The sequence below is a fragment of the Struthio camelus genome, chromosome 16 (genome assembly GCF_040807025.1).
Source record: "Struthio camelus isolate bStrCam1 chromosome 16, bStrCam1.hap1, whole genome shotgun sequence".
NCBI classification, from domain to species: domain Eukaryota; kingdom Metazoa; phylum Chordata; class Aves; order Struthioniformes; family Struthionidae; genus Struthio; species Struthio camelus.
The window spans coordinates 18,041,623-18,062,221 of NC_090957.1; the positions used below are offsets into that span (position 1 = coordinate 18,041,623).

The 20,599-nt window shown below is 53.2% G+C and overlaps 2 protein-coding genes and 1 long non-coding RNA gene across 5 annotated transcripts in view; 2 read left to right on the plus strand and 1 right to left on the minus strand.

The window, feature by feature from the left end:
• Nucleotides 1-458: 458 nt before the first annotated feature.
• On the minus strand, nt 459-11,852 carry SLC47A1 (solute carrier family 47 member 1). 3 transcript variants are annotated; one of them, XM_068910482.1, is made up of 17 exons: nt 11,796-11,852; nt 9,300-9,401; nt 8,705-8,773; nt 8,149-8,297; nt 7,618-7,660; nt 6,676-6,720; nt 6,144-6,241; nt 5,741-5,838; nt 5,288-5,401; nt 4,982-5,049; nt 4,461-4,569; nt 3,993-4,068; nt 3,588-3,657; nt 2,794-2,926; nt 2,070-2,164; nt 1,736-1,817; nt 459-1,321 (listed from the first exon to the last, which is right to left on the minus strand). In XM_068910482.1, the coding sequence occupies exons 3-17, from the start codon at nt 8,711-8,713 to the stop codon at nt 1,089-1,091; spliced, it is 1,422 nt and encodes a 473-aa protein (XP_068766583.1). In that variant the 5' UTR covers nt 8,714-8,773; nt 9,300-9,401; nt 11,796-11,852; the 3' UTR covers nt 459-1,088. The 3 variants fall into 3 exon arrangements, with proteins under 3 accessions (XP_068766583.1, XP_068766581.1, XP_068766582.1); XM_068910480.1 differs by having other exon boundaries at nt 11,661-11,815; XM_068910481.1 differs by lacking the exon at nt 11,796-11,852 and adding an exon at nt 11,349-11,561.
• LOC104142786 (uncharacterized) lies at nt 1,213-4,583 on the plus strand. Its single transcript, XR_693786.2, has 3 exons — nt 1,213-1,334; nt 3,502-3,645; nt 4,447-4,583. It is a non-coding gene; the product is annotated as an uncharacterized lncRNA (long non-coding RNA).
• A 6,791-nt stretch (nt 11,853-18,643) lies between the features above and the next one.
• Nucleotides 18,644-20,599, plus strand: part of NXN (nucleoredoxin) — a 69,218-nt gene continuing 67,262 nt past the window's right edge. Inside the window, exon 1 of the mRNA XM_068910503.1 lies at nt 18,644-19,063. Coding sequence (XP_068766604.1) covers nt 18,743-19,063 — 321 coding nt within the window. The 5' untranslated portion in view covers nt 18,644-18,742. The remainder of the gene's footprint in view (nt 19,064-20,599) is intronic.

The following is a 20,599-nucleotide window of genomic DNA, read 5'->3' on the forward strand; positions in this document are numbered from 1 at the left end:
CTGTAGACCCCAGGGCTGGACGTTGAGGGCAGGAATGGGCAGGCAATGCCGGGGGGGGCATTTGCATTAAGATGTAAGGTAGTTCCTTGGCAGCTGTCCCCATGCTCAGACTTTGGTCTGGGGCTGCACAGCTGCATATCAAACAACCCTTTCTCATATGATTCAGCAATGGGGTGGGAGCAACCGAAGTGTGGAAGCCCTGCTTGCATTAGAGAGGAGCTGTGTGCTCAGTGAGCCAGGCTAAAATAGGCCACGTTGCTGTAACACACAGCCGGACTCAGAGGCCAGTGCCAGGAGCTAGGACCAGTGTTTAAGGTTATTTCCCTGTGAAAGCTGGTTATTCTGCACAGAACTGCTCAGGTGAGGCTTGTGCTAGAAACCAGGCGCGTGTATCCCTCCTAATAGTTTAGCAGTGTCCATGACTGGGGCCGTGCTCACACCCAGTTAACAACACAACCTTTACTCAGAAAACTTTATTGTATCAAAATGCCAGGTTACAAAAGTGCAAAGGGGAGTTGCTCTAGGCCCTGTGCCTGCCAACACAGGGGAGAGCAGGGCCAGGAGCCAGCAACCAGCGCCCTGATGGGAGTCAGCCATTTTCCAACAAATTTGGCCTTGCACTGCAATGCACTGTTGTAGCATTAGCGAGTGGGCTCTGACATGCCAAGATGCTGGTACAGGCAGGTCTGCAAGAGAACATGCTTTGTGAGTAGCATGAGCCTCTGCCATTACCAAAGCACGTGGTCAAACGCTCCCAGTGTCTAGGAGGACAGTAGCACAAGGCCTGTCTCCTTCCCTAGCCAGCCCTAAGACATGCTCTAGCCCCATCACAAGTGACATCCCCAGTGCAGTGCAGGAGAGGGGACAGCCTCTCATGCACTTCCTTCCCGGGTGTTGCATCCTCGCCACCTTTAAGAACTGAGCATGTGAGATGAGACATTTTGACTTAACCAGAAATTGAGCAAAGTGACTCTTAACAAGCTACTGAGGCAGGGGATTCTTTCCCCGATCATCATCTTCCTAGGACATTACCATGTGCCCTCCTGCTCTGTGCAGTCACGGTTCCTCGGCGGCACACTGACATAGCTCTATCCATTGCCAGTTAGGAGCCGAACCAGCATGCCCGCGAGCAGAACAGCAACGGCTGCAGCAGCAACCAGCACCCGGTGGAGGATGAGGGCTCTTCCTACCACTGGAGGAGCAGTGGAGGCGGTAGGCTCCTCCTGCATGATGAGCTGGTGATCAGGTTGCCTCTCACCTCCCATGATGCTGTTGGGCAGGACCACAGTGTCTGCAGTGTCTGCGTTGACAGAGACGTAATCTGTGCGACAGAGGTGAGTGCTTCAGGGAAGCCAAGCTGCAGAGCCAGGAGATCCCAGCCTTATGCTGGGACAAGCATAAGCGCTTATGCACAAGCGCTAGTGACAGTCCTGAGGGTCCTTTCCCAAGGCTCAAGGACACTGGGACATGCAGCAGCAAAGTGGCATGTGTTCCCTGGTAATGCAGACAGTGGCAGTTCCTTGGAGCAGCCAGGGTGGTGACAGGGGACAGGTATCTTGTACCCCCTATTACTAAATGCAGCAGAAGTGCCACTGGCCTGGGACCAGCACCAGACACTGTGCTCTTTCCCACTGTCTGGGCCTGCAGGACAGAACTGCTGCCATGACTGAGAAGCAAAGGAAGGGCTGGGTGGAGAACTTGGGCTCCCTCCCTGTTTTCAGGCCTGGTTACATACCCAGAACAGATGTTTTGTTAGCAGCTGTGCCATTGGAGTTCACGTCTTCCAGTTGTTTTTCCAGTCCAGCTCGGATTTGAGCCTAAAAACACACAGAAGAGTTGCTCTCCTTGGAGCAGGGATGTCCTGCCCAGCCAAGCAAACCTGAGCCTCCTTCCTCTACCTTCCCAAAGCAAGCAAGCTCAGCACCAAATCGTTCCTGTGCTATAGCAGAAGGACAGATTATGCTTTGCTTCCATCTCCCCACAAATGGCTGAAGGGCTCTAGCTTTGTACTTAGACAGGAACTGGCCTAACACCTTTTAAGAGCTACTTGAGGGAAACACAAGTCTTACCTCTTCTGCAGCTTTCTTCCAGTCCATGCGTATGACAAAGGCTGAGAAGGAAAGGGCTTGCAAAGAGATGCAAACAATCATCCCCACCCACAGACCTGCAACAATGGAGAGTGACTTTAGTGAGGGCTTGAGAAAATCCTGCTTTTGTCAGTGACTGCCAAAATACCCAAGGACCTTGGTGGGCGTCAGAACTTTGCTCAGTCTAACCCAGTCTCGATCTGAGAGCTGCCCCTGAGAGGCAGCGAGAGGAAACAGCTCCTAGGTAAGCTCTATGCTGGGAGCAAGCCTGGATTTACTGGGCCATCTTGGGAACTCTGCCACTAAGCTCACTCACAGCAAGTGCATCAGTCCTGGGTCCAGTTACCATCAAAGGGAGAGTGCCCCAAGTTAATTACAGTCACAGCCGACTAAGCCCTTTTCTCTGCAGCTTAATCGCACAGGTTTGGAAGTGGCAGAAATTTGGCAGAGAATTTGCTCCTTAAGGTGCTGGACTTTTACCTCTGTTCATGTTCTGGAGCTGAGATGCTGCCATTCACTCAAATCTCCATTTGATGGGGGCTACCTCAGCTAAACAATTCAGTGTGTAATTCAGCCCACCAAACCTGAAGGAGGATCCAAGCACAAGTCCCAGGACTGAGCCTCTGCCCAAGGCCATGGGGTTTGGCCCAGCAGGAGTAGTGTTGGCAGCTCGCACAAAGCCAGACCCCCCCAATGCCAAACGTACCTAACACCCCCAGCTTAGCTGCGAACATCAGCGAGATGCCGATGGGCAAGCCGATGGCGTAATAGCCAATAGCATTGGCGATAGCACCCATCTTCTGTTTCCCTGCGCCCCTCAGCACACCGCCACAGGTCGCCTAAGGAAAACAGGCAGAGGAATGAACATGTAGGACAGCACTTACCATGGCTGATACCACCCAAAGGAGCTCAGGGTATGGCACGGCCCTGGAAACAGGGGAGCCTACAGCACTGTCCTGCAGAGCTGAGAGGGACCAAGGCCACATCTCAAAGAACATGGTGTAAAGTTCCTCTTGTTTAACTGCTGACCATAGACCATAAAGTGGAGCTGCCTGCAGGCACAGAGGGAGGTGTGCCAGCAGACTTTAGGGCCTTCCACACCGCCTGCATCACTCTCCCTGGGACAGGACAGGACAGGAGGAAAGAGCCTGAAATTATCATCCAATAGGCTGTATGAGCACTGCCACTGTGCTGTGGGTACCTGACATCCCTAAAGATCCAGCTGCTTGCTTGCATTGCTCTGACAAACTAGTAGAAAACTGAAGTATTGGCAGGGGAGGAGAGGGAGAACTGGGTTGTTCGGCAGTAATGCCAACAGGCAGCTACAAGCACAGGGGGATGTTGAAGTGCTACTGCTAATGCAAGCAACTGCTTTGACAGTTTTTCAGGTTGCTTCTCTATATCATTATAACAGATTCAGAGCAAAAAAAAAATAGTTCTGCGCTCTCCATTACACCACCACCTGCAGAGAGGAATTGCTTCACATCTTGGAATACTCACTGCTGCTGCATCAAACAAGTGGAACGGAGCAAAGATCGTCATCACTTTGGACACCAAGGTAACGATCTCCCTGATGGGAAAAATGTATGTGCTGGTCAGGGAAAGTAGGGTAGCCTGGCCCAAAGGTTCTCACACATCACCCTTGGCCAGCTGGAAAGCCTGATCCCAGACCACTGGACCTGCAGGGAGTGCATGCAGCTTGGGTACTGCCATGGTGTTGTCTCAGAGTCAGTAGCATCCATGCTGTCCAGTAACACAAGGAGCGGGGAGGAACCTTTGGGGAAATGTTTGCCAGATGGAGGTTTATGAACTCCACCTGTCAGCTGCTTCTGAGCTGTTCCTGGGACATTATATATCAGGCCCACCAAGAAAGTAATTGTACTTAAAAGAAAGCAGTTAACCCACTTGTCACTGGTGAAGATGTAGCCCACTACATCCTTTAGGACTCCCAGTAACGTTGCAACCACTACAGCAAACACTCCTGAAAGAAAAAGAAATAGTCAAACAGCTTGCCTCAGGAAAGAGCAGGACATTTTGCCTATCCCAGGCCTGGATCTCGGGGGCTCTATGTGATGGGATCTGGACTTGGCTCACCTCCAAACGTTACTGCAGTAGAGGACAAGTCCGTTTTCCCCATTTCATCCCCAAATACTCCCTCCACCTTCTGGAGCTGGAGGACAGAATGCTGAATTGCATTTTTAACTATTAAAGCCTTTTTGTCAGGCTCCTAAGAGGGAAGAGGAACTGCCAGAGTCCCGCCTTCCCCATTTGAGGGTCCAAACAAGTGGGTCTTAGCTGCTGGAGGTTCCCCAGCTCTGTGAACCCTTTGCTGATAATTGCTCTTTATTCCCCTCCAAAGGAGCCTGGGCTGACCTGAACACAGCAGAGCAGTGATGCAGGAGGTCTTGGCTTGCACTGCATCCCCTGATCCCAAGGCATTGCCCACTCTGACGCTCGTGGCCACGCTGAAGCCTAGTGGCACCTGAGTAGGAGACAATGAGAAGGTGGGTGGCAGCAGAGCCTGCAGCAGTTTTTCTTCCAGGGTAGAGAATTAGGGGCAAAGTGATGTCACTAACACCCAGCCCCAAGCTACTCTCTGCAGCTGCAAGCTATTGCCTGCCCCATGGGCATAAAGTCTTTTTGGATGCATCAGAGGAGGCTGAAAAATGCAATAGCCATATCCAGGAACACAATGATGCTAATGTGAGCATAGTCTAGGTATCCTCTGAGCAGGTGTTGGCAGGCTGCAGTAAGGGATTTCACATCTGCAGCACACCTCTGGATGTGCAGCTGCACAGCAGGCCAGAGAGTTATTGCCTGCCTGGTACCAGGTTCTGCTTCCTACCCCTGCTTCCCTCCTCAGCCAGTCCCAGCTCGATATACCCAGCCCTTACCATGTACGCTGCACAGGAGAGCTCATAGATCACAGACTGTGCACCCAGCTCCACCACGCTGAGCAGCCCTGGAAGAGATTTATCACTTCCTTCATCAGGTCAGAATTAAAACTCCTTTGCTGGTGAGGAGGTGGCAGCTATAGGGTTCCCATCTAATGAATGCAGCATCCTATTGAACCAGCCCTGCGTGCAAGGGAGCTGCTGGCAGAGGATGTTTTGGGGGCACAACAGAGAGGCAGCCACCAAGGTAGGCATGACTGGAAGATGTTCTTTTGGATCAGAGGAAGGAAAAGGATTTGGACTCACCTGCCAGGAAGCTCCCGATCTCAAAAGTCCACCACTCAATACACATCATGAGCATGCTGGGCACAGCCAGCTGGATAAAGGAACCCCAGTCCTGCAGGCAGTCCCTAGTCCAGCCTGCAACATAGAGGTGAAGCAGAATGAATGCACCCTCTCCCTCTCTTCCCGGAAGGGGAGCCACACGCTCTTCTGGACACTCTCTCTGAGGACAGCAACCACAAGCCACAGCTCCCAGGACATCAGTCTTGTCTTTCTGTATGGCAGTGTGTCCCTGAGCCAGGGAAAGAGAATGGACTTGAGCCTACAGTCATGGGCTTGGGTTCACGGCCACAGTCTCTTCCCACACTGAGAGGATGGTAATCCCTGTATCAGACCTACACCCTGAGTCCTGGTGACAGCGCCAAATCCCCAAGGCCAGACAGCAGTATTTTAAAAGGATTAAGCTATGAAGAGTACCTCCCCAGGTCTCCACATGGATCTTCTTCCACCACACATAAAGGAAGAGGAGAATGGCCTGAGTGTACTGAGAAACAGTGTTGGCCCAGGCAGAGCCCCTGGGGAGAAACATGGGCAGGTTACAAAAAACATCCTTCCCTACCTCGACTCCAGCAAAAGAGCCCTGGTGGCACCCATGGGCGCCTTGTGGCAGCTGTGGGAAAGAAGCAGATGCACAAGGCTTTGCTGCCTCTTGGGTCATGAGCCAGACCTGCACATGCAGGTCCTCCCCCAGCCTTTTCTTTCCAGGCTGGTTGGCTGGGGGCATAGGGCTGCAGAACTAGGCACCCATGACACCCTCCCACAGCCCTAAGAAAACCCCTTCACCCAGGGAGAGGCTGCCACCACCTCTGCTGACACTTACACCATGCCCAGCTTCAGTGCATACAGAAAGATGGCGTTCATGGCCACATTGAGGATGTTGGCTGCAATACCCGTAATCACCTGAGGCAAAATGATCGCCTGGAAGCCAAAGACAAACTTTGGAGTTTGCTTTCCCAGCATTGCCCAAACCCACAGCCATCACGGACCCTATCACCATCCAGAGAACACTGGGGAGATGATTTGCAAGTGCCCAAGGAGAAAGCCAAAAGGATGGCTTCTGTTCCAGGTGAAACAGGATTGTCTTGGACAGGTGGAAGGCAGCATGCAGGGCTCAACACCTGGAGCAATCAACTCAGTGTGGAGAACTGGGAGGTAGCAATGGGGAGACTGTAGCAACCCAAGGCTGGTCCCCATTACTTCTCCTTGCTCTGCAGGGCTGGCTGAAGACTAGGGATGAGACATTTCTCAGCCCAGTGCTCCCCAGGACAGGATGAACTTAGATCACCAACCTTATCTATGTTCTTAGGAATACCTTTAATCTGTGGCCCAGAGCCCAGTTAGTTACATAATACCTGACTTTGTAAATATCTTGTCTGTAGCTGGTACAGAAATGCCGCCTGTAAAAGTAAGGATTCATTTCATCAGTACTGCCGCACACTGTCCAGGCAGTCCGGAAACCCTCCCCACCACCCCACACAGAGAGGAACCCTGGTGCTGCTATGGTTCAACAGCCAGCTACAATTTAACACTCATGGATAAACCCTTTCCTTAGCTCCTCCCACCACCTTGTCAGGATGCCATAGCCAGGCATGTCACAACAATATATTGGGGCTTGTGGTCTCTTTTAAGCTTGGAGGGCTGCTGGCACTGCGGCACCCTAAGCCAGGAGTAACAAAAGGCAAACCACGGAGCAGCTTCCCCTCCTGGGCCCTGTGGAGAATCTATGCCTTGCAGAGCAGCACCGTCCCTCTCCTGGGCTGGACCCTAACCGTCTCCATTCCCCCCAAGATGAAAGATTGGCCTCCAAACTGCAGATCTCCCAGGCTTCCCCATCAACATGAGAGAGCCCGTAAATCTTGGAAGAAAGCAATAACCTACAGACACTTGTTTTCCAGGGGTACTGCTCCCTGTCTTAGGAGAATCTCTTCAGAAAGACAGAGTAACTAGCCAAGAATCAGGTGGCTACAAGTGTGTGCTAATAGCAACCTTCAGCCTTTATCTCTGAGCTAAGAGCAAAGCCGTGAAGCCCCTGGTTCCAATGTCTGTAGACAGCTACTTATTGTGCAGAGATGTGGCCTGCAGTAAAAGCCTTTGCGCAGTAAGATGAGAGAGTGCATGTTTGCCAGTGCAACATCCACTGGCCAGTGCATTATCTGTTAAGGCCTAAGATCAAGGGGCCCATTGTAAAACCCTAAATCATGCTGCCCTGTGATCCACAGGGCAAAGACCCTCCCTCTTTCCCCCAAATGTTACTGAGGGATATAGAACTTGTAATAGCTTTAGCAGCAACTTACAGGAAGAGCTGGAATAAAGATCATCACGTAGAGCTGCGTTAACCTGGAAAGAGAGTTGTTGGCCTAGTTAACAATACAGGAAAGCAAGAGCCAAACCTGGCAAGATTGCACTCAAACTCTGCAAGGCCTTGACTTCGACTAAGCGGCGACTCAACTGCAGCCAAATGCCAGTCCAGAAGGGTTGGAGGAGAAAAAGCAGCTACTGCCAGCCACCCATACCTGTAGCAGGCTTGAATGGTGATGGACAATCCCTGCAGTCCTCTTGCTACAGAGGACACAGACAGAGGCCCCAGCAGCACCTCAGCTCCCAGGCATGCTGGCCTGGGGACCCTAAAAGTTCCCAGAGAAGATTCAGGGGCCCCTGGACCCATAACCTTGGTTTCTGCTGACCTTGTTGGCAAGTAAGATCCCAGAGTTCACCCCCCCTAGAGCTTGGAAAGGCCTGTCTGAACCAGAGTCTTCAGAGCCTGGAGAGCTGACACCTGACACACAGCAGACCAGAGAGGGGTCAGACTCGATCTCACCCCCGACCTGGAGACCTCAGGGTCCTGTCGGATGAGCAGGAGGAGCCTCTCAGTGTTGATGAAGACTGCCCAGCAAGGGAAGCAGCACAGCAGCAGGATGAGGATCCCCCGCTGCAGGATGGTGCCCACCTGCTTCAGGTTCTTGCCACCATATGTCTGAGTGGGGAGACAGCACCAAGGTGAGAGTTAAGGTTGGAGGGAAAGAGGCAGAGGCTCTGGTCCAGAGGTAGTGACAGACCAATTAAATGCAGTTTCTTCTCCCACTCTCAGCAACAACTAGCACTGGGCTGGTTAGATTTAACTGGACCTCAGCTGGGATGCACATCCCTTTGCTACCCAGGCATGATCACTGGATCGCTCCTGGGCGAGTCTGGCTCAGCCCCATCCATTCCTTGTCCATGTCCCACCTGAGGAGAACAGGCTCCAGACAGTGCATTTGGAGCCCCAGGCTGGCTGGAAGCTGCCATCCTCCCACCATCTGTGTCCAGATTACACTGTATAGGAGAGGAGACACCACCACATTGAACCCCACCAGGCACAGGACGAGGGGAGCAGCTACTGACCTGGGACATCAGTGTGTCACATGCTGAGGCTAAACCAGAACCAATGGAGATGCCCGTCACGTTGATAACCTGGAGGAGAGAGGTAACTCTGGCTGCAAGGGAGGGTCACAAGGGACCTGGCCCAAAGCACTGTGTCCCTCCCAGCTGGGTGGGGAGACGTTCTGCTATGAGTTTTTGGGAAGTCTCCAGACCTTCTCTGCTTCTCAGAATAACATGTTATCCAAATAGCTTCTTTCCTCTTCTGCTGTGGAAAAGGATCCTCCAGCACAGGTCAAATATCTAAATGATCACAAACAGTGCTACTCCTAGCCACAGACGTGTGCCTAGGTCTGGCAGGTCCAAAGAACTGGGTCACAGGCTCAAGCTCCCTGCCCAGGTGCTGGCCTTGTACTGGCACAGTTATTTACTGCTCAGTCCCACATCTCCTGGCTGCGCTCTGGACAACAGCAATTTGGTAGATGCAGCGTCGGTGCTGCATCAGGCTGTGCTTACACATGGGGTTCTCAGGCAAGCGTTCCCCCAGGAATTTTTTAAATTTTTAGGGGGAGCACACAATCTGTACGCTTTAAAGCGGAGAAGAAAAAGTAATACTTACAGACACAGCCAGTGTCACAGCATCTAGCTCAGCTTTCCCCAGATGGCCACAGAATATGGAGCTGACCACACTGATCAGGAAACCCAGTAGCTGGGCTACAAACTAGGATGGAAGAAGGAGACCGTGAGGTAAGCACTGATTGCAGCTTGACAAACACCACCTCGCTCCAGGAGTCGGAGTGCGAGCAGTCCAAGTTCCCTGATGTTACAGTTAGAGCAGTGCCTTGAGGCCAGGGCTCTGCTCTCCTAGGAACCAGTCCCTGTAGCAAGAGATAGTCCCTGTCCACCTGTCCCTTTGCAGCAAACGCTGCCTGGGGCAGACAAGCCAGCACTAGGCCTCTCAGATGCTCCAGGTGGCTTTGTCTCCTAAAGCTGGGAGTGGCCAGCCCTGTGGAATTTAAGTGTTACACAGTCAACCTGCTAGATGACTTTGTTTACATGGGGTTTAACAGGTCCACTGAAAATCCACTTTTCCAGCAAGAAAGCAGTGGAGTGTAAAAACCCCAACATTCAAGACTTTTTTTTCCCTTGGCAAGAGGGCAGCTGCTCTGCAGGTACCCAAGGCGCAGAGTCATGGCAGAGCAAGAACCAGTGAGTAGGAGCAAGAGCTGTGTATACTCCGCTGACTCGTGGGCACGGCCAAGAACCGTGCCCAATGTTCGCTCACGCTCCTTTCTTCCCAGCAGTTTGCAAGCTGGGCTGGCTGCTGGACAACCAGCTCCTATGAGGTCAGAGGAAGAGCAGAGCAAAGCCTGCTCCTCTCCAGACCTCCCACTGCTGCCTGCGGATGCGATCCTCCTCTTGGGCCCGGGCATGTTCAGCCGGCTGTGAGTAATCCCCTCAGGAGGGGTCTGTACCTCCACAATTTTTCCAGCACAGGGATTGACACAAAATGAGCATTTACTAATGACAGCTACACCTGGAAGGCAGATTGAGGTTTGGTTTTGAGGTTATCTGGGCATATGGAGAAGTATACTGAACCAAATCTAGAACCACCCTGGGGAGCGAGCTGGGGCTGAGGTATTCAGCTAGGGAAACCGAAACCAGACTTGACTTCCTCTGCTGTCTGGTCGCAGCAGGTTAGTGCTCTAATGTGAGAGGAGGTCTCAAAAAAATTATTCAGGACAAAATTATTTATTGGACAGAGTAGAAGAGTCAAGTCACAAAACTTAATGGTTTATAGATTTAGACCAGGGCCCATTTCTGACTGTGGCAGTGCATGTTTCGCTGGGGTGCAGAAACATCTGCACCGAGGGGAAGCCTGCATGTGCTCAGTGCTGCACAGTCAGTCCCTGGCTACACGGAGAAGATGGGAACGGGGAAGGGTTTGTCTCCTTGCAGATGAACCCCAGTCCACAAAGGATCGAGGAGAGCCGGCCTTGGGGTACCTTAGCACCTGACGTCTTTTGGGAGGCCTGCCCAAGGAGCAGGTGTCAACCACGGTGACCTGCCTAAGGTCACACGAGGGTAACGTGGCAGAGCCAGGGGCTGCAGCCAGGTTTCGCAGAGCACTGGGGTTAAACAGCTTAACCCCAAACACACACACATCCACTACTCTTCTTTTAAAGCCACGTTCACACATGTTGGCTCAATGGATTAAGCTGGGCAGCAACAGGAATGCCTGTGACAAAGAATAAACAATTGGATGATAATTAAGGAATAAGTGATTGTGCGTTAATTCTAGCTGGGCCTTAAGCAAATTAGGTGGCAGGTAAAGACAAACACAAAGGCATTTTGGAAGAGGATGGAGCTGAGATAGCACAGACCTGCAAGGGGAGGAGAAACCTCGGGGCCTCGGAGCCCTTTGGATTGTTAAGGAAGAAAAACACCTCTCTGTCCCTTTCACCGCGAAAGCCACGGGGAGGTTGGATGGGGATGAACCAGCCGCGTTGGAGCCGGGTCCAGCGCCACGCACGGCGCCAGGCGGGAGGCAGCACTGCCTCGAAAGCCGCCGGGCCCGGCCAGGAGGCACGGGGACGGCCGCGGTGGCGGCGTGGTGCCGGGCTCTGCCGGCCGGTCCGACCCCCGCGGCCGCGGCCCCTCGCCTCACCTCCGCGCGGCGGCCGTTAGCCCCGGCGCGCGATGACCGTTAGCCCCGGCGCGCGGCGGCCGTTAGCCCCGGCGCGCGGCGGCCGTTAGCCCCGGCGCCCGTCAGGGAGGCGCCCTTCGCCGCGACAGGGACGGCGCCGCCTCAGGGATGGCGCCATCCCATCGGGACGGCTCCCGGCGCGGCTGGGAGCGCCGCGGCCGGCCCCGGTTTCACACAGTGCCTCCCCCGCATCCCACGTCCCCCACTCCCGTCCCCTCCCGCCCTGAGGGGCCCGGCGCCCCGGCCCGCCCCCCGCCGAGCCCCGGCTCTCACCACGGGCCCCGCCAGCCGCGCCAGCTCGCGGCTCTCCCGCCCGGCGCCCGCGGGCAGGAGGCGCCGGGCGCCCCGCAGGCACCGCGCCGCCGCCGCCGCCATGGGCCGCCACGGCCGCCGCCGCCACCCGCCCACCTTATGGGCACGGCCGGGGCCGCCCCGCCGCCTCCCCGCCCCCGGCTGCCGCGCTGGGGCCGTGGGGCTGGCGCCTGGGGGCGGACCGGTGCGGAGCGGAGCGGCACGGGGGGGCGAGGGGCAGGGTCCCCCCATGCTTTGGCTAGGGGCTGAGGGGCCTCCGTGTGGGGCCAGGGACGGCTCCCCCCCCCCAGTGTTGTGGCTGTGGGCTGGGGACCCCCCCAGGTGCTAGCGGGGTGTGGGGGACCCCGCGGTGGGAGTCGGGGCTGGGAAGCTCTCCCCCTGCGTGTTGCCTGGGGACGGGGACCTCGGCGCATGGGGCCAGGGCAGGGGACCCCCCAGGTGCTGGCTACGGGCTGGGTCCCCCTGCACAGGCGCCAGGGACTCGGGCTCTGCAGGGTGGCGTGCCTTGAGGCCCACGGCCAGAGGATGGGGGTGTCCTGAGAGCCCCCCGGCCAAAGTTTACCGGTCAAAGGCAGGGGCTTCTCAGCACATCCCCCAGGGCCAAAGGGCCTTCCCCTCTGCTGTAGGCATTAGTGGCCTGGGCGGCGGCTCTGGGCGGCCTCCACCCCCTCCTTCACCGTCCATCCGCACCACAAACGGCCCCCAAGGGCCAGGGCGACCTTGGGCTCCCGCCTTGAACCAGGGATCGCCCTCTGGGCCGGGGCTCTCCTGTTGAGAGGCGGTGGGCAGGCGGCAGCCGAACCGCCTCACCCTCGCAGGGGTGCAAAGGTCTGAAGGGAGGCTGCTGAAGGCCAGCCGCCACCTCCGGGTGGGGACACCTGCCTCTACCTTTGTCCAGCACCCGGCGAGAAGGGGCTGTGTGGGAGCTTGGGTGGTTAGGGGAGTGAAATTCTGCCTAAGTGGTAAGTGCAGGTGCTTGTAACCAGAGTACCTGTAACCAAATCTATTTCTAATGCGTGGAAAAGTTACAGTGGAAAGCAAGGTTTGGTTTTACAGCTGTTTAAATGATGCCGCTGTGTCCCACAGCTGTGATGTCACTGCTCAGGAATGTAGAGCAATGCAAAGCCTCGTTAATGTTTTACTTACACTCTTGCCCCTTCAGATATAAAATGACATCAAGAAAAGCTGCGTAGTAGCAGTGATGAGGCATATCCACACCGATTTTATGTGCCTTGATGAAATCAGGGCGTCTTGTGACAAGAGTATCTGATCCTGCTGTGGTTTGGTCCTTGAGTCCCTGCTCATTTTGGTAGTAATCAAGGGGAAACAGCATCTTGCAAAATTCACCTGAAGCTATTTCTTCAAGAAATTCACATTTCACAGTGTAGGCAGACAATTTCATTCACAGATCACCAAAACCTTTTCATAAATGGGGAAAGAACAGTGTAAGGATGGGAGATCCAGTCAATAGTTTGGGAGCATGTTTTAACTTTGGAATAGCTTCCTCTGCCCTAGGCAGCGATCACCTCCCTGTGAGCCACCCTGGGTGGTTCAGGCCACCCTGGTTTGCTTCGCAGCGGCCACAAGCTAAGTTCAGGTAAACACGTACCCCATCGTCCCATCGTCCCTCATTGGAGCGTGCTGACTTTGCTCCTTCATAGTGGGGGGAAGGACCTTAGCTGCAGGGGACTGTCCCCTTTCTGGTCTGGCCTCTAAGGGACAAAATGGCTTGCAGAATGGAAATGCACTGGGTCAATGTTTCCAGACAAAGACACTTCAAGTCAGACTCTTACATTAATGTTTCAGACACATGAGGCTTTTCTTTCCCTAAGTGCTCAGCACTTGCACCATCCAGTGCACGCAGATGTGGATGGGACTGCTCAGCACCACTGAAAAGCCGGGCTGAATAGAAATTTCCATGCTGATGTCAGATAGGTGGCACACAAAGCTCAGCTACAGCTTCTGGTGGGGGGGGGGAATGAACTGAAGGAAAGAAAGAGGCTGATGTCACCTCAGTCTTGTGCTAGGCAGGAGACAGCAGGACTCCAGCAACTCACTGGAGTTTGGGCTTCTGTGACCGCCGTTATCTTGTTATCTCACGTTGGCGGCAGGAAGAGAAATGATAAGGCTCAGATGGTGCCATTCATGGTCCTCAATAAGCAGTGCAAGTGTGAGTCCCTTTGAAGTTTATTTGTGATCCTGCTGAGATCAATACCTTGGCTTGGCAAAGAGGAGGGAAGAATCAATCAGAAACCTGGGGAAAAGGACTTTGGAAAGAAAAAAAACCTGTCTCTCTAGGTTTTGGGGAGAAACGCCTTTCCGTCCCAGGAGCCAGGCACTGGGACTGGCCCCTGGAGATCCAAACATGCATAGGCAGCCTGTGATTGAAAACCCTTTTCTTTTAGGGTTTTGTTGCTGCTGTTTGAAGTCAGATTTGTTTTCAAAGGGGCTATTTTGTGTGTCCGTGGTCACATGCGGCTCTCAGTCCTGCAAGGAAATCTTGCTGGGAAGCAGCACAGCACGCCAGGACCAGGTTTGATGGATGGGCGGGGATATCCTGAGATCTCGCTGCAGAGGGAGGATGTTTTGTTGCAGGCAGGACAGAGCTGATGGGGCTTCAGCCTCCTCATTCTCGGACAAGCGTGGGAGCTGCCAAGAAGGATGTGGGTCAGTGCGAGCTTGCACAGGGTGCAGGCACGTCTGCTCCTTCCCTCCCATGACGGGGGCAAGGAACTCATCAGCTGTCCTGCAAGATTCGGCAGGGCTCATCTGCCAGTGCCCCCTGGACAGATGGGGGGGGGGGTCAAAGGTACTGCTAGCCTTGAACTAAGCTGCCCTCCTCCGTCCGGATGTTAACTACATTGCAACACCAGTTAGAGGAATTTGAAGGGTCAAATTCCTCCGGAGCTTAACATCATTGAACTCCGTAGGTTAGACCTCCAGTGAATTTGGAGCAGTGTTTTGGAAGCCTGATACCTTAACACAGACCTGTTTAAAGGAGTTAATGTGTGACTGGCTATAAACCATCTGGAGCACACAGATGGCCTGCCCTGTTGGAGCTGGTTTCAACAGCTGGGACCCAGTGGTCTGATGTAAATCCAGAAGAAAGCCGCTGAGGGAAGAGCAATTGCATTTGCTTGCATCATCAGGAGAGCAGGATTAGGCCTTTTCTCTGCAGATTTCCAGCAGGATGACTATCCAGAGCTTTCGCTAGATATGTGTGTCCATATTTGAAATGCAGCCGACATGGCGTTACTAAAATAAAACCCACAAATGTACCATGTCCGGAACCATTAAGATTAAGAGCTACTAAGTAAGAAAAATGTCCGAACACAATGGGCTTACGTAAAATCCTTGACTGTTTGAAGAGCGTCCCTTTCTTTTAAGACACCCTGCTGCTGGCTGATGTCCAGATGCCATGGAAAATCCACTCCTCTCTGCGCAGTTTGGAGTTTAGGATACAGCTGAATTAAAAACTAAAGAGCCTCTTGCAATCAAATTAGTTTTTATTTAAGTACTGCACCATAGGATCACATGCTCAGAGCCACTGTCTGTCAGTGGATGCAGCCTATGTAACTGTTTCCAAATTCATCCTGTGGATTGACATGGCTTCCTCAGACCTGGGTGAAGCAGTGTTCACTGCTGTGTGCATCTCCAAGGTATAAAGCCTTCAATAATGTTTTAAGTGATGCTGGCTGCTGCTGCGGTGAAGCAGTGACAGCAGCTACAGCTGCACGGCTGCTGGGAAGGTTTTGACTCTTGCCTGCAAAAGGAAGCTGCCGACTTGCCCTGGTTCAGGAGTGTGCAGTTCACAACTGTCTCTCATGATTCTGGATGCTCTTACTGCCTGCAGCTGCATCCTCCCATGGCAGAAGAAGGGTGAAATAGCAATAGGAAAGAGGAATGAAGGAGCAGAAGAGGAGATGGATGATAGCAGAGACTGTCTGCTGCAGTGGGATGCTCACTTGAGCTCTGCCACACAAAGTGGCTATATCAGACAGGTGATTTTTTGGGGTGTAGACAAGGCCACAGAAACAGAACTGTTCACACCTTTTTTTCTGCCCTACCTTGCTAGCAAAGTCATGCCTCTGGCAGGAGGGTTGTAGAAAAGCTCATAACTGATGTTCACAGTGGTTAGACTTTTTCCAAAAGGCAGTGTTTGATTAAAAAAAGTAATGAGAAATCTGGAGTCTCACTGGCACCTGCAAGCCTTGCAATTCCTCTATGCCTCTGCTTTGCCATGCATCTGCCTCTGTGTGCTGCTGCCTGCCCATGCCCTTACAGCTCCGTGTGTGCTTGGGAACCAACCAGGAGCTTCTCAGCATCTCCTGGCAAGCTGCCTTCCTAAGGATCAAGATTAACCAGACTGCTTCTTACTGCTGGTGGTGAAAAGGAGTTTTCTTTTATGTGTTCTTTTAATCTATGGCTCTAGGGTAATTCAACTGCTCCTCTTTGAAAACCACCCTGAACATACCTTCCTTTTCCCTTTTTGGTCCCATAGGTTTAATTTGCTCAAGCTGATGAGCATCTATCACCACACCATCGTATCATCAACTTTGGGCAGAAGCCATTAAAGCATGAAAAGGTTCTCCAATTAGAACAGGAAGTGTGAACCCTGCTCAATTTGCAATTTCTGCTTACACCCCTAACCAGTGCGGGTAGGACCGGCAGCACACATCTTTAAGCCCTGGTTTTGTGGGCAGAGCCACACACCCGTTTGGTAACCTGCAATATGCGGTGTAGGCCCTAGGCACAAACGCGAACTTTCAGGAGGTGCTGGCTCCCCTTCGTCTCAGTCTGGAAACTTGTCTGACATGTCGCAGGATTGCTGCTGTTCTCCTGTCTGGTTTAATGCTTGTTTTGCTAACGTAAACCCCAACCCTGCTGCCTTTAGCCAGTAGATGTCACTTGAGCCTTATTAACTGCACTGGTATAGCGTTTAACATGTAGTCATCCACAGCCGTTTGAATGCAATGCCACCAGCTTCTAACTCACAGCTCTTTCTAAAAATCTGGTACTTTCACTGGTTTCCATTAAGATCTAAGATTAGCAGAACAGGAGGAAGCTAGTGATTAAAGTGGTTTCCTTTTTTTTTTTTCAAAGTTTCTTTTGTTTATTTGACAGCATTTTCAGACTAATCAGTTTCACTTTCTCCTGGAAAAGCTCTGTAGTTGTTTTTCTTGCAGAAAGACCCTAACAAACACTGAAACAAATCAAGGCAAATAAAAATATTTGCCTAAAGGTCATGCAGTTTAGAGAAAAGCACAGTACATACTATTTAAAGGGGGTGCAGTATGAAAAAAAGAAGCAGTTAGAAAAATGCAGTTTGGCAACATCCCTTTAAAGACAGGAACCTGTTTATTGAAAGCTCCATGATGTCTTTCCACCTCCTCAGTTCTGATATATCACACTGGTTCAGAAGCAGGCACTCTGATTCTGCTGTGGAGTCGGTGTGTGACCAGGCAGCCAGCCACTCACAGGGACGAGACGTGCAAACATTTGCATGGTTTAACCGCAGTTTAGTCATACTCAGGTTCGTGATGTTGTTCAGATAACTACAGCTGCTGCCTCACGTTATTTGCTTGTTCTTTAAGCGAGAGTAGTACTTTTGACTTGTTCTGTATATCAGAGCACCTTACTTCTGCTTTGTTCATCCAAAACGGGGTCAGATAAATCGACTGTGACCATAAATATTGTTTTTACAACAGAGTATTTATATGGCCACAAAGGTTTGTCTGGAGTTCAGGGCTGCAGACTTAAAACAGCTTCCTTGCCCTAAAGAGCCCAAATACTTAATTAAGGCAGATAAGGCAGGACAAATAAAAACAAGACAAAACTCCTCTTGCTTTGAATCACCTCTAGGGAGCATGTCTTGGCAAAAGAAAAGAGAGACTGTAATGCTGTAATAATAATAATGATAATTAATTGTATTTATAAAGCATCCCCTAATGGCTCTGGATGCTATACAATAATTTTAAATAAAATTGAAAGCAGCAACAATAAGAAGCCAAATGAAAAGCCAAATAAGGATGTGTTGTAAAAATAAAGGAGTCTTTTACAGTAGCTATCAAGATTTAAGACTGCTGTTTCGGGGCTCTTTCAAAGAGTAGAAAGCGATAAAGCGTATAACCTATGTATGCACTTTCCTCGCAGTATGTCTATAGTGTCTACACCTCTGCACGTATCTAGAGAAAGATGTGCAGATGTTCTGAAACAAAAGTTTCAAGCTTCCCTCCCCCCCGCCCCAAATCCATATATTGGACTTAACTGTGCAAATACTCGCAGGTCTGTTTGGCTGTAGGGACATTTCGGGGGCGAAGGGAAGGGAAGGGAAGGTGGCTGCTCCGCGCCATGCCTTTGCGCGGGGGGAGCAAAGCAGCGAGCCGCAGCAGTGGGAATCTGCGCAGCGCATGCTGCGTGTTTGCAGACGGCAAACGTTTTGATTACAAAAAGCAAACAGCCTTAAAGCCCAGTTTGCATGTCACTGTTTATGCTTTATTTCCTTTCTGTATTTCAGCCAAACAGACACCGTAATTCAGTGAAGCCGAATTTACTCGTGTTTATACTTCTGGATTTCAGAATTTCTATTTGTCCGACCGCCCCATTTTTAATTAACAGAGCAGCAGTAAGATGCTGTGAAGTACAGAACAAGCAAAAAAAAAAAAAAAAAAAACCCTGTATGTTTCTAACTACTATTTCTTAGGCTGCAACCCCTTTAAATAATGTACGCTGAGCTTTTCTCCAAACGCCACGTCCTTTAAGGAACTATTTTTATTTGCCTCGGTTGGTTGCCTTGATTTGGCGCTCAGGTAAAGCGGGGAGGTAGGAGCCGCATCCCGCTCCGGGCCGGCCAGAGCCGGGGCCGGGGCCGGGGCCGGGGCCGGGCAGAGCCGGGGGGCGGCGCGGGCGGCGCGGCACGGCAGCGCCCCCTGGCGGGCGCGGCGCAGCGCGGCGCAGCGCAGAGCAGGGCTCGGCTCGGCCGGCGCTGGCTGCGGCGGGGAGCCGCGCGGAGGGCAGCGGAGCGGAGGGCCGCGCGGGGCGCGATGGCGGGCGGCCTGGCCGAGGTGCTGGGTGAGGTGCTGGTGGCGGCGGACGGCGAGGAGGTGGCCGTGTCGGCGCTGGCCGCCCGCGGCGTCTCGCTGGTGGGGCTCTACTTCGGCTGCAGCCTCGGCGGCCCCTGCGCGCAGCTCGGCGCCAGCCTGGCCGCCTTCTACGGGCGCTTCAGGGGGGAGGCGGCGGCGGCGGGCGGCGCGCAGCGCCTCGAGATCGTCTTCGTGTCGGCGGAGCAGGAGCAGCAGCAGTGGCAGGAGGCCGTGCGCGCCATGCCCTGGCTGGCGCTGCCCTTCGCCGACAAGCACCGCAAGGTGAGGCCGGGGTGGGGAGGGAGTGGGGGGGGGGACGGCGGCAGCGGCGGGGGGCGAGCGCCCCGCGGCGCGCCGGGCTTTGTCTGCGGGGCCGGGCGGCCGCCTCGCCGGGGGCGCGTGGCGCGGGGCCGCGGCGCCTTCCAGAAAGTTCCTCAGCCCCCGCGGGGGGGGGGGAAGGGGGCGCGACGCGGGGGTTCCCGCTGCGCCTCGGGCCGCGGCGGGGGTGGGGGGGGTGGCGGCTGCCTTCTGCCCAGAAGCGCCTCCAGTTTGGGCCACGCTTGCCTGAAAAAGGGTCTTTTCACGCGTTTTGTTTTTTTAAAGGCCTGCTGGTGATTTCGGTGCCCCTCGCCGGGGTGCGGAGAGGGCACCCGCAGCCGGAGGGCCGCGCCGGTACCGTCGCTTGGAGCCTCGAAGGCAGGGGGAGAGGCGCGATGCCCGACGGCTGCCGCCCGCCCGCCCGTCGGGCCCTGGTTTGGTGGGTCCGGCGGAGCAAAACGGGGATGTTCCCTTGCGTAGCACCGCTTTTCTGAAATAAAAGCGGGTCTTTTGCAAGCCGGGGAAGAGGCGGATAAGTGATTTGGGAAGGGGGGGGGGGGGGAAGGCAACTGTGTTGTTTATAGCCTTGTCGGCGAAAAGTCGCTCCTCAAAAACAGAAACTTCGTGGTAAAAGCTTAGCGCAGATGGTTGTTTTCACTAGTGGAGGGACCTGGTACAGCTCAGCGTGGAGAAAACAGGCCTCAGCTGTGCAGTTGGGTGAGTATAAGAGCGCAGGGCAGAGGCTCACCGGGGAGCAGATCCTGTCGCCTTCACCGGCGACCTCCGGGTTATCCGCGTGGATCGGGGTACAGGCTTGGATCTGCGGTTTTTGTTAGCTGCGGAGAGGACGTGCAGGAGCTGAAAAGTGCTTTGGACCTAGCTGGTTTGTGAAGTTTTGGCAAAGCTGCCAGCGGAATTCATGTGATGCTATTCATTATTCATATTTATTTAAAGGCTGTTGTGTTTGATAGGCTGCGAGATACAGAGAGCTCCTAATCTGAAGACTTTAATCTAAAAGACGGACAAATATCAGACAAAAAGAGTTCTGTAAAACCCAGCGAACAAAGGCTCCAAGAGATAGAAAGGCAAAGGTTAGACTTTCACATTCCAATATGAGCTTGCAACGTGGGTGCTTTTTTAAAAAAAAAAAAAAAAGTCTTTACAAATCTAATCTTCTCTGAAAGCTATTGAGTAATAATTAAACTGATGGTACCCCACAGTGTCATTTCTAAGCGTCTTTTTAGAGCATAATTACAGCTGAGCATTGGAAAGCGGTGGGTATTTCTGGGCTGCGTGATGAGCGAATGCCTTTTTGTCAACGTTGCTCGCTGTTCACAGAGGAGAAACAGCAGTTTGTGGAGTTTGGGGTGAGGTGGGTTCTCTGCCGAACGCTTCAGCTGGAGCTTTGATCCAAATCCCTGCCTCAGGAGTCCAGATGGGCCCGGGCTTTAAGACAGCTGATCCTATTTCAAAAGTCCCATGTGTTTGGGTTCTGCTCCA

Bases quoted from the DNA above. Each gene is read 5' to 3' on its own strand.
- SLC47A1 (XM_068910480.1), bottom strand. From the start codon at position 11,762: ATGGCGGCGGCGGCGGCGCGGTGCCTGCGGGGCGCCCGGCGCCTCCTG. The intron at 8,774-9,299 runs GTAAGTATTACT...TCTCTCCTCCAG, and splicing joins CTGTGACACTGGCTGTGTCT to GTTATCAACGTGACGGGCAT. The intron at 2,165-2,793 runs GTACGTTTGGCA...CCATTGTTGCAG, and splicing joins AGCTAAGCTGGGGGTGTTAG to GTCTGTGGGTGGGGATGATT.